Source organism: Acinonyx jubatus, chromosome D1, assembly GCF_027475565.1.
Source record: "Acinonyx jubatus isolate Ajub_Pintada_27869175 chromosome D1, VMU_Ajub_asm_v1.0, whole genome shotgun sequence".
Lineage (NCBI taxonomy): Eukaryota > Metazoa > Chordata > Mammalia > Carnivora > Felidae > Acinonyx > Acinonyx jubatus.
This window is the reverse complement of record NC_069390.1, coordinates 88,030,465-88,044,016: the sequence shown is the minus strand read 5'-3', so window position 1 is coordinate 88,044,016 and position 13,552 is coordinate 88,030,465. Positions and strand designations below refer to the sequence as shown.

At 51.7% G+C, this 13,552-nt stretch overlaps 1 protein-coding gene and 1 long non-coding RNA gene across 3 annotated transcripts in view; one reads left to right on the top strand and one right to left on the bottom strand.

Moving 5' to 3' along the window:
- Nucleotides 1-1,824: 1,824 nt before the first annotated feature.
- On the bottom strand, nucleotides 1,825-10,533 carry LOC106984370 (uncharacterized). Its single transcript, XR_001431683.3, has 4 exons — nucleotides 9,760-10,533; nucleotides 8,207-8,263; nucleotides 5,338-5,512; nucleotides 1,825-2,868 (listed from the first exon to the last, which is right to left on the bottom strand). It is a non-coding gene; the product is annotated as an uncharacterized LOC106984370 (long non-coding RNA).
- The window catches only part of FLI1 (Fli-1 proto-oncogene, ETS transcription factor), a 129,730-nt gene continuing 123,850 nt past the window's right edge, over nucleotides 7,673-13,552 (top strand). The window contains exons 1-2 of one of the 2 annotated variants that reach the window (XM_027036907.2): nucleotides 7,673-7,942; nucleotides 9,122-9,202. In XM_027036907.2, the coding sequence (XP_026892708.1) occupies nucleotides 9,164-9,202 (39 nt within the window). In that variant the 5' untranslated portion in view covers nucleotides 7,673-7,942; nucleotides 9,122-9,163. Of the gene's footprint in view, nucleotides 7,943-9,121; nucleotides 9,230-13,552 lie in introns of both variants that reach the window. The other variant, XM_027036905.2, reaches the window with a different exon arrangement.

Here is a 13,552-nt window from a genome sequence, read left to right as displayed (position 1 = left end):
TTTACAAAAGCATTATTTGTTTAGAAACTTAAAAAATTTTTTCTAACATGTATTCATTTATGAGAGACAGAGAGAGAGAGAGAGACAAAGCATGAGTAGGGGAAGGGTAGAGAGAGAGGGAGACACAGAATCTGAAGCAGGCTCCAGGCTCTGAGCTGTCAGCACAGAGCCCAACACGGGGCTTGAACTCACGGACTGCCAGATCATGACCCGAGCTGAGGTCGAGCATTTAACGGACTGAGCTACCCAGGTGCCCCTTAAGATGTCAAACCATGGAATTTACATGAATATTTCCCTGGTGCAACAAAATGCAAATGGTTATATTTTAAGATAACCAATTTAATGGCAGTTTGTCAGAAGTATATGACAATATATATCAATTTCATCAAAGCAAGACAGCTGGGTATCCATGCAACACACATATGCAGAATATGTACCTGGGCATGTGTGTGTGTTCAAATAAGTAACAATGGGTGTTTCTTTTCTTATTTTATGTGTAAGAAGGCTGTATGAAAAGTGTATCAGGAAAACAATGACCTCCTTAGCTCGAATTCACACCATTGCTGATCTCTGGGTGGGTGCCCTCTTCTCCCCACCCCCCACCCCCCACCCCAACCCCCGCAGCAGCTGCAGGGCTGAAATGGGAAAACCTGAACATCAGCAGTGTGTTCCCTCCATTCCTGTCCCCAGTGGGGCAGGCAGGAAATGCCAGCCTCCTCACAGGAAAGCCTGTTGTAGTGAGATTTCCCGATTTACTTTATAAATGCAAGAAGGCCAGATACAGGAGGAGATAAGCGCTCAAGATTGCAAATGCTTATCATCTCTCGGGGTTCTGGGCCCCACAGCCATGACCAGTTTCTTTTCTAGAGACGCAAGCCAAAATTCAGTTTGGTTCCAAATCGAAAAGCCTCCCCAGCTGGAAAATTTGACCATCCCCCCTTGTCAGCCCTTACAGGGAAACCATTTCAGAAAACTTGCTAAAGTTCTACTGTGAGTGAACTTGAAGAGAATCATCTAAGGGTTCAGTTAAAAAAAAATTGGAATAACTGGTTTCCCAAGCTAGTAGCTGAAGTCCTGGTAGCCATTTGACTCTTGTCTCAGCTGATCCATAAAATTTTCAGCGGGAACCCTCTTCCCTGGCTCTAATTTTTTACTGCCACTGCGCTTATATAAAGCGTTGAGCAGAATGAAAAGGATATAGGGATCTCAAAAGGACAAAACAGCTAGCTAGCTGAGTGGCTGGCTGAGTTAATAAAGGACACGCAGAACTAGCTCAATTTGAAGTCGCATGTGCTCTGGTAGCCACACAGGCCAACCCACCTTTGAGTCAGAACGTGGAGAAGGCAGTAGGGAAGATTGGAGTGGGGCATTCCACACTTACCTATTTCTTCAAGATCCGCTTTATCCTGCCCCTCCCATTCTAGTCCAAAACCATCACCAGAAGAAGCACCAAGAAGGCTTCATAGAGTGTGAAATATAATTTCCTATTCTTTCCATTTCCACAATACCCAGTCATTCTGAAGCAATGAGAATTTCACAGTTGCTCAGTTCACCCCTGTGTCACTCACAAATCTGACCTTTTAAAAAGAGAAAATAAGGGGCGCCTGGGTGGCGCAGTCGGTTAAGCATCCGACTTCAGCCAGGTCACGATCTCGCGGTCCGTGAGTTCGAGCCCCGCGTCAGGCTCTGGGCTGATGGCTCAGAGCCTGGAGCCCGGTTCCGATTCTGTGTCTCCCTCTCTCTCTGTCCCTCCCCCATTCATTCTCTGTCTCTCTCTGTCCCAAAAATAAATAAACGTTGAAAAAAAAATTAAAAAAAAAAAAGAGAAAATAAGATTTGGAAAAAACCTGTGTCCCCTTGCCCTCGACCAAAAATCGAGGAGACACCTTGCTTCACTAAGCCGGATTTAAAGACAGACACCCAGAAAATGAAAATATACCCTCTACTTTTGATCTCTTATCTAGGGAAAGCAGGTTCCCTCAGAGGAACTCACAAGGCAGTGAGTCCCCAGTGTTTATTGTGTTAAGTGGGGGACATTGTTTTGTGTTCGGCTGTGACGTGCATCGAAGTAACACTAAGTGACCATGCTCTCTCCAGGACCCCACTGTCCCCATCTATCAAAGTTGAGGGTCACTGAAAAAAACAATAATGACACATCAGACCAGTATTTGATCAGACAAGTATTTACACAGCGTCTTTTCCGTCTAGAGGTTGGAAGTATTTGGTCAAAAGCATCTCAATTCTCAAACGATTATCCTTAGACGTTAGTATCAGAGATATTATTGATCTCTCTCCTCACTCAAATACCTCCCACACCTCACCCCACTCCCACCCCCTCCATTAAAAAACATACCGCAAGACCTTTGTGCCAAAAGTAACTAGTATTGGCCCTGCTCGACTTTTGTCTAAGGTTTTTTTTTCTTTTTTCTTCTGTAAATTGGGGTTCTGAAGGCAAGAAGGGAAGAATGAAAATGGCATCTGTATTTCAGACGACATTGCTCTAGTGTCTTCGGTGGCCAGAGTGGGCACACTTTTTCTTCTTTGGCATTTTTCTCAACAGCGTCCCAAAGGGTTCGTTTCGTTTTCAGCTAAGACAATCATCGTCCACTTCAGAGTTACAGCGGACACACTGACTGTCCCACTCCATCCAATTATGCCTGGAAGCCTTTAAAGTCACCGATTCATTCTCCTTAAACTGTGGTGGTGACTCCTTCTACACATGACCCCGAACTTGATGCTTTCATTAATTCTGTTCTCTTTCCTCTTTTTATAGGGTTAAGTCCAAGTCGACAGAGCAAAGATAATACAGTCCTTGCAAACCTTTGCCTTCTCAGTGATATCACTCAGGTCCTTCTCATGACCCTTCCCCTGCAAATGAATGAATGAATTACTCCATTCAATCAGAAGACACTGAAGCCACACGGAAACCTTACTAGAGTTATTATGAAGGATGAATACCACAGTTTTTTCAACAGGAACAGGAGAAAGAATGTCTCCCAATAACCTACAAAATATGTATAACCATAGATGAGACTAGGAATAGGCTCTTTAGAATTATAAAAATTTAAGCTAGAGCAGGGCTCAGGGTTAGCTAATAAAATCAAATTAACTAATTGACATTCATGAAGAGATAACTTAAGGAGGAGAGAAACTTGCTAAGGGACCAGAGGGAAAGAATATAATGTATATAAAAGTCTTTGGTCTTAGGGCTCCTCTTTGCTTTAATGCTTGGTCTCATCCATTCTCCAGTGACCTCATCTCTTCATCTGCAGTCCTGGGAAGTCCTAATCTGCAGCTAGAGGTGAGGGATGAATCTGTCAGCCTGGGAGAAGTCCTTCTTCTTGCACCCATTTGGGTCACTGATCTCTCAATCCATTGGTTCTCCGTCCTTGCTCTGAATGCTCTTTATTTTGCACCCCATGTTCCCCCATTCCAAGATCCCCTTTTACACTGAGAGTACGTGTGAATGGCAGCGTGTGTGTGTGCGTGTGTGTTGGTATATGATAGGAATCAAAGGCCTGACCAGCTCACAAACATCTCAAAATCCAAAGTGCCCCCGTCGGCCAGCTCTTCTTAGGGGACCCTGTTCTACTCACTGCCTCCATTTCCTGGACTTATCTCCCTGAGCAGATTTCCCACTTCTTTCTCCTTGTAATTTGCAGGAGCTCAGTCTAGGTTTGCAGCCTGGCAAGGGCTATAAGAGGACACAAATAATGAGAGATAAGGAGCGTGACATCTCGTTGGCTACCCTTTAAAATCTGAAATTGCTTGCTAGAGGAGCAGGAAGCAACTTCCTTCCTTCCCGTCATTAAGAGCGAAAGGAATAGAAAATATAGAGGACATTGAAACTCAATGAGGTTTAAGCCATTTTGGGGGGTGGGGAGGGGAGGTGGAAAGAACCACAAAGACCAGAATATTGCTTTACACACAAGGCTACACATGGCCAGAAACATTGTGGATATGCAATAAATAGATATTTATCATCACAATGGGTTCCAGAAGAGTTGAGTAAAGTGTGTCAACCCTGTCAATTCTTTTACTTGCTTGGAGAAACCAAATCATGGCAAAATACCTAGTTCGCTAGGGCTGCCATAATAAAATACCAAAGTATTAGTGCCTTAAACAACAGAAATCTATTTCCTCACTGTTCTGGAGATTGGAAGTCCAAGATCAAGGTGCCAGCAGGTGTGTTTTCTCCTGAAGTTTCTCTCCTCGGTTTGCCGTTGGTGGCCTTCTCACTGTGCCCACACATGTTTCTTCTGTGTTCCACATTTCTGCGTACCAATCTCTTTATAAGGACCCCAGTCCTATTGGGTTAGGGTCCATCCATTTTACCTTATTTACCTCTTTAGAGGCTCTATCTCTAAATGCATTCACAGTCTGAATTACTGGTGGTAAGGGCTTTTGAGTATACATTTCAGGGGGGACACAATTCAGTTCATAACACTACTCATCAGGAGCAGAGCTAAAACTGGAACCCAAAGTTTCTGTCTAACCCTAGACCATTAATTTGCCTTTGATTCACATCCTTTCCCAGGTTAAACACTCTCACAGAATTATAGCATACTCTAATCGGAAGGCATCTCATGATGATCTAATGGTAGCTCTCTCATTAGCCAAATAAGGAAGCTGAGTACTAATTGGCATAGAACCCATGGTGGCACCACCCAGATAAAGTGCCCCCCACTTCCCCTGCTGGGAGCGTTTCTTGGATTCCAATCTCCCACCCTCCTAAACTCTGTACCAGGGTCACTTGCTAATGACCAGGCTCTGGATTACAAATCTATGACCCAAGGAAGCAGCCTGGTATGAGCTGGTGAGGCAGCAATAACTATGGAGCAAACCACCCCCCCCCCCACAACCCTTTCCCTTTGGAAGCAGTTAGAGGGATAAGCTGGCTTTAATGAGTCTTCCTGCCCCTTTCCCGTCATTCTCTCCTCTCGTAGGCTCCTCCTTATGGCAGCTGTTACCAATTTCAGCAATTTTCTTCTGGCAAATTGAAGGCTCCAGGTGACAAAGGGAGTTGGCTGTATCTTCCCAGAGGATGAGATAGCCAGGGTTCTAATCGTACCCCACCTCCCTATGCCCAGACGGGTGGTTGGGGCTGTAGGCACTTCTCCCATTCGGCATCCTTAACCCGCCCTACCCCCTCACGTACACAAACCCGGCAGGCTTCCAGGTCTATGTCCAGCTCTGAAACCCCAGTTGGAAGGGAATCCAGATCAGCTCATCTGTTTTTCCCAGGACCACCAAGATTTCATTATATGCATGATCCTTGGAGTGAATGCCCATTCTGGCTCTTAAAATTATAGGAAGAGGAAGAAATAGGACACATACCTGAGTGTGTGTGTGCACACACACAACCTGAAGAGTTGGGTACCAAACTAGGGGAGGACACCCCCGTCAGCTGACCATACCCATGGTACCTGGGCAGAGGGATGATCTCAGGATTCCTGGTTAAACCATGTATGTAAAAAGGAAGCCAACACATGAGCACTGATTTCATGCAACCCTGCAAGGCAGAAAATGAATTAGTATACTCAGGGGAACTGTCCCTGTCAGTTTGCCCTTAATAACAACAGGATGGTTTTGTTTTGTATGTTTCCTTTTCCCCTCTCTCCTTATTGTTCAGAAAGAAGACATGTGGTTAAGTAATTGCCCCACTTCTCTGCCTGTCGATTTCAGTGTGGACACTGGTATCCTGCAATGAACAAAACAAACTCAATGCTTGCCTTCAGGAAGCTTACAATCGAGTGAAGAGAGGCAAACCTCAGATAGATAGGTCTACAAATAAGGACGTGATAGCACCTGTGACACATAAAGAAGGAAGAATTTAAAATCTGTGATAACAACTGTGAAATCTGGAGAAAGTACTCCAGTGATCTCTTACAAGTCCCCTCCAAGAAAAGAAGGGAGACTAGGGAGGTGAAAAGAAAATGACAAAAGACCAAGGCTGGAAAAACTTAACCTGGATGGTGAGGTATTAATTAGACAATTTGTTTAGTGCTCACCTCCTCTAATATAGCTGAAGCCCTCATTTTCAAATTTCCAACTTCCCTGAAAAGAACCTCTGTTTAAAATGCACGACATCGGTACAGGATGCAGGAGCACCTTCTGTTTTATTTGTGGTTGCTTGGAATAGTGTTTGCTCCCTTTGGGAGGCAAGAAGATCTCTCCAAGAATCCCAGGAACAAAATTCTGGGGGCACTGGTTCTTGTACTTAAGTCCCCTCCCCTCCGCAAGCCTGTCTTGTTTTCCTAAGCAATGGTCAGGAATGTGCTGAGAGGGGGCAGCCTGGCCATCAGCCCCCAGCTCAGGCAGCCCCAGTCACGGTCCCAGGCTGGCCTTTCACCTCATAGCTCTCCTGGCTGCTCCTAGTAAGCAGCAAAATGTTTCAATATGTGGAGCTTTGGGGGAGGGACAGAGAGAAAAATCGGGATATTGTTGAGAAGGAAATAATGAATAACCCTGCCGCCAGTCTTCATGCCCCCCACGTGGGGAGATCTGGGTGATAAGTGTGCTTTCTCCAGAAATGGAATCCTAGCAATTGCTCTTGGTCAGAAATTTCCAGAGCCAGTTGAGGGGTAGGGAGTGGGGAGGCAGAGAAAAGGGAACAGGTACTGAATTAATTCTCTCAGTGTCCAGAACCAAAACAGTCAGGGGTCTAGGCACCCGAGAAAGAACAAAGCTTGAGCAACTGAGGCTAATTCTGGGAGGTACACAAAGCTGTGGTTTTGCTCTTACAAACTGACACACTCTCTACCTTTACCTGTCACCGCCCCCCCCCTTCTCCCTCCCAAGTTCATCTGCTCTGGTCTTTGCCAAGTGTTCTGGGGGGGTGGGGAGCTGGTGCTGAAGCTCCTGGTTACTGGAGCCTCAGAAGCAGCTCCAGGGTGTGAAAACCACTCGCCAGGGAGGGAGCAACACTGGCAACTCCTCTCGAGGCCGAGGCCGGGCTGTTTTGCGGAGAATGGCCCTGGATTGGGCAACTAAAAGAGTGAATGTGAGCACAGACTCGGCAATCGGAGACCCATTCAAGGCCACGTCTTAGAGAGAAGCAATGAGCAACATTCCAAAATTAAAAAAAAAAAAAAAAAAGGAAAGAAAAGAAAAACACACCACAAATTTGAGGACCCAGAAATTCCTCCTTAGCGAGGGTGTTGTTAAATGTTGTGGTTTTGAAATTAAAAGTACATAATAGGGTTGTTTCCCTGACATTTGCAAATCACCTTGCTCTTATAGATGCTGCCTGGAAAATGTGGATCAGAAAAAGATGTATTCAGGGGAGGTCCACATAAAGGGAAAGGTAACCTTTAAGTAAGCCAAACTTCAGGGCTTGAAAAATCAAAGAGGACCTCATTCGTACTATGTAAGTCCTAGGAATAATTATTTGCATAGCGATCATTTAAAAAGTAAATAATCAAATGAAAGGAGGCCTGGGTCCCCACGTCTCCTCTTGGCTTTACGTTTGCGATATGTGTGTGGTTTCTAGTGTTCCTTGACATTTCCTAGCAACACCCGGAGGTTTCTGGAAAAGCAGCTAGGGGCACACGGGTGGCTGTCTATTAGAACAACTCATCAGACAGCAGTTGAAATATTGATAAGAAAACGGAAATCAAATTAAAAGACGGGAAAAGAGAGAGGAAGGGGGAGTGGGACGAAGAGAGCCAGAGAGAGGCAGCAGAGAGGAAAGCGGCAGGGCGCACAGACAGAGGAGCTCAGCGGTTCCTGAGGGCCCCCCAGCTCCTGCTGGGACCCAGGCTGGCGGTCTGGATACACTGCAAAGAAAGGTGCAGCTTGACTCCGGGCAGCCTGCAGGTTTAATTCGGCACCACCAAGGATCTCGGGGGCTCTGGTAGCAGAGAATTAGCACTCAGAGCTCAGACATCCTGGAGTTTCAGGAGTTCGGCTGCCGCTGGCCAAACAGACGAGGGTGTCTAAGGTGAGTGTTCATGTAGGGGGGATCTCTGAGGGGACTTAGGGTGGTGGCGCCTCTCCCTGCTCCAGCTGCAGTAGGGAAATGGGAGGCTTTCTGGGACTCTTTCTTTCTCTCATTCTCTGGAGGGGGGGGCTTTCTTTTCTCTCCTTCCCACCCCCCCCCCACTTTCCTTGCAAATTTCACTCCAAGTTGCAAAGAAAATCGGGGACACTCCCGGGGAGAGGACAGAGGCAGGGAAGAGGTATTTAAGGGCCCAAAGGAACATACCTGGTCCCTGAACTCGTGTGCGTGTGTGTTGTGGCTTCAGGAGCCAAAAGCTGGAATCTGTTAGTGGGGAGAAAAGTGCTTTATCAGAAACACATTGGCTGCCGGAGAAGCTTCAGGCTGCCACGTTAAAGATGGTTTAAGAGAAGGAAGGCAAGAGGGCCAGACTTGGCAAGGCAGGGAGAGACTCACCCAGAGGCACCTGGCATCTAGGGTGGTTTTTGCACCCGCTAGCCCAAATATTCAGACTTCACACACCATCTCCCCCGCCACTAGAAATGCGGCTGCATCATTCACTATCTTGGTCTCTGCCCTCAAAACTCTTTTAAGGAGCCGGGGCTGGGGAAAGGGCCTCCCTAGATCTCTAGGACCTTCAGCCAGTCGTCCTCCCCAAGCGGTCCACTAGCAGGGAAGAGGGGGGGCAGCTGGCCACTGGTGGAGTCCTGAGGTGGTTGGGGAGGCAGGCTGAAGATCTGTGCCCTGAGGGCCCAAGCTTGGCAGTTCTGTAAATATCTGCTCCCTGGGGCTTTGGGCTGCATTGGTGGGGAGACCTACTCCTACCAGGGCAGGGTTCTCTCTTCCGGCTCAGAGGGGCCCCTGTGTCCCTAGGTGTGGAACTACCCAGGCCCGGGGTCAGAGTGGGGATGGGTGGTCTCATCTGTGGATAGAGGAGGGTTACAGGACTGCAAGGAAAAGCCACAGGTCGTCTTGAGCCGGCTCTCAACCTTCGCCATCCCTTAGCCTGAAGTCGGGAGGCAGGGACGCAGAACTGGCTCCCAGTACCTGACTACGGGGATCCTCCCTTTCTGGCCTGGGCGATCAGAGCCATCCAGCCTCCTTCCCCAACCACCTCCCCCCTCACCCGCCACCGTCTCACCCATGTTGTACTCTCGGGTGACTGAGGTTTCTCCCACCCAGGTTGGTTCTTGGGCCTTCCTGACCCTTCCTCACCAACAGAGGATGTTTCAGACAGTCCCCGACACGTCGTCTTACGTCAAGGTAAGACATGACAGCGTCTTTAAACAGGTAATGACCCCCAGCCCCTCTGCCACCGGGCCTGTGGTCGCTCCCCGCTTTCCCCGGGAAAAGGGGTGGAGGGTTCAGCGGGTGGATCTGGAGCCTGGGGCGCTCCCGACCACCCTAGGGTGGCACAGACCCTCAGGAATCCTTGGCTGGGGAGGAACGCTCTCGGTAGGCACTGATCGGGAGACTGGAAGTGGGTGAGCGCGATGAGGTTGGGCAGGGAAAGCCGAGACGCCAGTCGGCGGACCTGCGAGCCAGCGTCGGGTCCCAGTGGGTCCTGCGCCCGCGCCGCTGGCGCACAACAGGTTTCAAAGTAAGGGTCTGCGCGTACTGGGGAGCGTGCACATGAGCCTCTGGGCGTGTGTACGCGGCTGTGTGAACGCGGCGCGCTTCTCCCACCGGCTCGACACCCTGTCTGTCCTGAAGCCCACCTCTCTTGGCCCCACCCGCCCTCCAAAGAGCAGACTGCTACATTTGACAGAATATAAAACTTTTTTTCCCACTCACAACAGTTCCCAAGAATGTAAACAAACCGAGGCCAGGACATCTGGGTTGCACGTTTAAATGAAAATGCGCCAGCGGGGCGGGGCTGAGGGTGCCCGGGGTTGGGACCCAGGCGCGACCTCCTTCCTTCCGGGTAGCAGCCCTGAGCCGGGGCCAGCCCGAGTCGGAGTCCCAAGTCGGAGGAGGAAGGGCCCACCGCGGTTCTGAAAACCTACCCCTGGGGTCCCGGCCCCGCCCCCTTCTCCCTGAAACTCCGCCCCTGAGGTCCCCACCCCCACCTGCGTGCCCACGCTGAGCTCCCTCCGGCATCCGGGAATGCCACCGCAGTGTGGGTCAGTCTGCCGGCCCGTGGCCACCTCGATGGGGTGCGACCCTGGGGGAGCGCCACTTCAGCGTCCAGCCCTCCTCCCATTTCTCTAAAGGGAAATTTGTTGACACGAGGTACTCGTGTCCCGACTCCCACCCCTTCCCAAGGTCTAAAGGAGTTTTATAGTCACTTGAAGGAGGCCGGGTCCCGGAGCCTTGGCGGAGAAGAGGTGTTTAATCTGTGATGAATGAATGAAAAATAAGTGACTCCATGTATCGACAATCAATGAATAGATGGCTGGACCGATGGCCCCCAGGAAGTGGCAGGGCGTACACCGGGAGGCTTTAAAGCGCGCGGGGGTTCGTTAAGTCCAGTTTTCCGGAGAGGTTAGGCAGGCTGTGACCCCTCCCACCCCCGCCACGCCCAGTTCCAGAAGCTTAGGGAGTTCTCACTTCCAGCCCGGCCCCAAAGACAGCAAGTGCCCTCCCCCCACACCCCCGCCCCCAGCCACCCCTCCACCCCGGTCTGCACACACCCAGGGATCCAAAACCTCAGGGATGACAAAGCCTAGAGGGGCAAGTGGGAGCCCAGGAGACTGACCCGGGCCCGGAGTCAGAGAGAAAGCAAACCGGCTCAGGAGAGCGGAGCGGTCTGGAGTGGGGAGCAGGGAGAGAGGATGCAGTCCAGGAGCTGTGGGCAGCCAAAGGAGCCGCTCGCCGCAGGAGCTCTTTTCAAGGGGGAAAAATGGATTTTTCAGCAGCCACAAAGTTTGTATTGTTGCACAAAGGGGTGCATTGACGGCGGCGAAAGGTCTGCGTGGCAGGGACAATCTTGGGTCTGTTCCGCCGGCTCCCTACATCGACCATTTGCCAGAGGGGCACAAACAGTCCCAGGCTGCCAAGCCCCTGCCATTGCGCGTCAGGCACCCGGCTCCGAGGTTGTTGACAAACACTGAGAGCCCAGGCGCCCAGGCCCAGGGCCTGAAGCCGAGCCGGGCGCAGCAGTCAAGGGCACCCCGTCCACCCGGCAGCGATCTGGGCTCTGAGAACCCCCCCAGAGTGCCTAGGGGGTTATGCGCAGGACAACCCTTAGAGTGGGGATGAGGCTGGAAAGAGCAAGGGGCAGGGAGCGAAGGAACACGAGTGACTCTTTAAGGCCATAACATGCAGTAAGTGAATAATGGTGGTACCATTAAGGTACCCCTTACATTTGCCAGGTCCTGTCCTAAGCATTGCATTTATACTAACTCCTTTAATATTAATACCAACCAGAGGAGGTAATCCATTTTGCAGATGAGAAACCGAGGTATTGAGAGGTTAACGGAACGCAGCTTGTAAGGGGTGGAGCTAAGGACAGAACTGTGCTGACCGCCAGGGGTAGGTCCTATTATAACACCACTGTACAGATGAAGGCACTGAGGCACAAAGAGGTTAAGGAGCTTGCTCAGAGCTGGTAAGTGCGGAGCCAGAATTCAAACCTAGGAGCCTGGCCCCCCAGCGAGGCTTTCAACCTGGACGTCCCAACTTGCAGCTACGGGGTGGAGCACGCAGGAGACCCAAGAGGAATCCTGGTCCCGTGCTATGCAAATCACAGTCTATCCCGGTGCGAGGGGCACAACTCGGAAGGTCCCTTGCCCGCCCCAGGAGACGGTCAGGGTCCTCCACTTCCCCCCTTAGCGAATCTGCCCTACTCCTTACACTCACTCCCTCACCACCTACCCTGCTGGTTCAGCCCCTGCTGCATGCTGGAGGAGACACCAGCATGCACACCACGCACCAGACCAAAGGAGGCTTAGAGCCCCAGAATGTTCACCACCACACGGCCCAGGGGCAGCATCTGGCCAACAGGTCCTGCAGAGGGGCTGCAAGGACACAGGTCTGTACTTAGAATAAATGCCGTGTGGGGCGGCCGGGAGGCAGGAAGGACCGGAGATTGGAGGGGATGAAATTCTCCCTTCCCCTCTCCCCCCCCACCCCCCGCCCCTACCCCAAGCCCCAGTCTAGGCGCCGCCGCTGGGTGAGAGTCCCGGCACCTGGCTGGTCTCCACCTCTTGTCAGCCTGCGCTCTCTGGTCGGCCTCGGACTCCCTTGGGATTTCCTCGTCGACGCCGCGTGGTCTGGGGACCCGGCCCCGAGCGCCTCGGGCTCTGGGCGCAGAGACCCTCCCCCAGCCGGGCCAGCCGCCGCCCCCCCCCCCCCCCCCGCCCTCCCGCCGCCGCGGCCTCCCACGTAGCGTTTTGAACCCGCTTGGCGCTAAGGCAAGAACGAGCATAGGGAGCGGGCAGGGCGAGCAGAGGCTCTAAATCTTCCTTCAATCTGTGAGTAGATGAAGTCTGAGAAACAAATTCAAAGCAGGCGCGCCTGCAGAGCCTTCCTGCAGAAATATTCCCCGGCATTCAAGCGCATCCAGGGGCGGCTCGAGCTGCCTTGTTTGGCTAAGGTCAGACGAGACTCGAGTTCTCCAATAAAAATAAATCTCAAATTAATTATGGCCTCGAGCGAGGGGCCAGACACTTGAAGCTGCAGTTGTGCAGTCTGGAGTTTTGGCGCTCGCTCGCCCGTCCCTCCCCCACGCCCCCGCCTCTCCCTCCCTCCCCCCCCCCCCCCCCCCCCCCCCCCCCCCCGCCCTTTGCCAGCTCGAATACCCGCCGAGGCCGCGCTGGACCCGAGGGGCGGGGGAGGAGGGAGAACGCAGGGGAAAGGATCCGCCCGACAGGCTGTGCCAGGCCTGGCATCTTTCGGGGTTTCAAGTGACCCGGGTCCGGAGGCACCCTGGGGACCCGGCTCCGACTGTCGCGTCCTCCCACCCCCAACCTGGGCTTGGGACCAAAGAAGCCCAGGAAGTCGCGTCTGGAAAGGCTTGACCCGGTCAAAAGGGCTGACATTGAGAGAGCCAAGACACGTTTCGCCCAGCCGCTCCCCTCCCGCGGGAAGCAGGACTTCCGCATGTTTGAAAATACTGTCAAGTGCGGATGGTGCGAGGCAAGTCATAGCCCCGAAGTTCCAGTGAAAAAGCTCAAAACCCAAATATTTCCTAAATACTCGCCTCCGTGTTCGTGCTTTCTGTCTGTGACCCTAGGCTTAGACATGTGTGGTGAGTTGTTTTGTTGCCCCCCCCCCCCCAGACCTGGTAGCTTTTGTTTTAAATGCTGGCCCGCTTCCTTGGCTGTGTGTGAGGGCTCCCTGACTTGAACGTGGGTCTGGGCTGGTGGAATGGGCACGGCTGGTAGCAGGCACCAGCCGCGGGTCACCAGCCCTGCCCAGTCTGGGAAAGGCCGGCAGGACAGTCTCTGGTGAGCCAGGAAAGAGGGTGTGTGCAAGTGTGTGGGCTGGGGTAACCAGTCCCTGGCTATGCCAGGAGAAGGGGGAGAGAGAGAGGAAGGGAGGAAGGGGAGAGAGAAGGGGCGGGAGAGAGGACAGAAGGGGAGGGAGAGAGGGGCGAAGGGGAGGGGTTTCCCCTCCCCAACTCAAAGACAGATTTCATTTGTAGCCGGCTTCACCACAGGCTCTCTATCA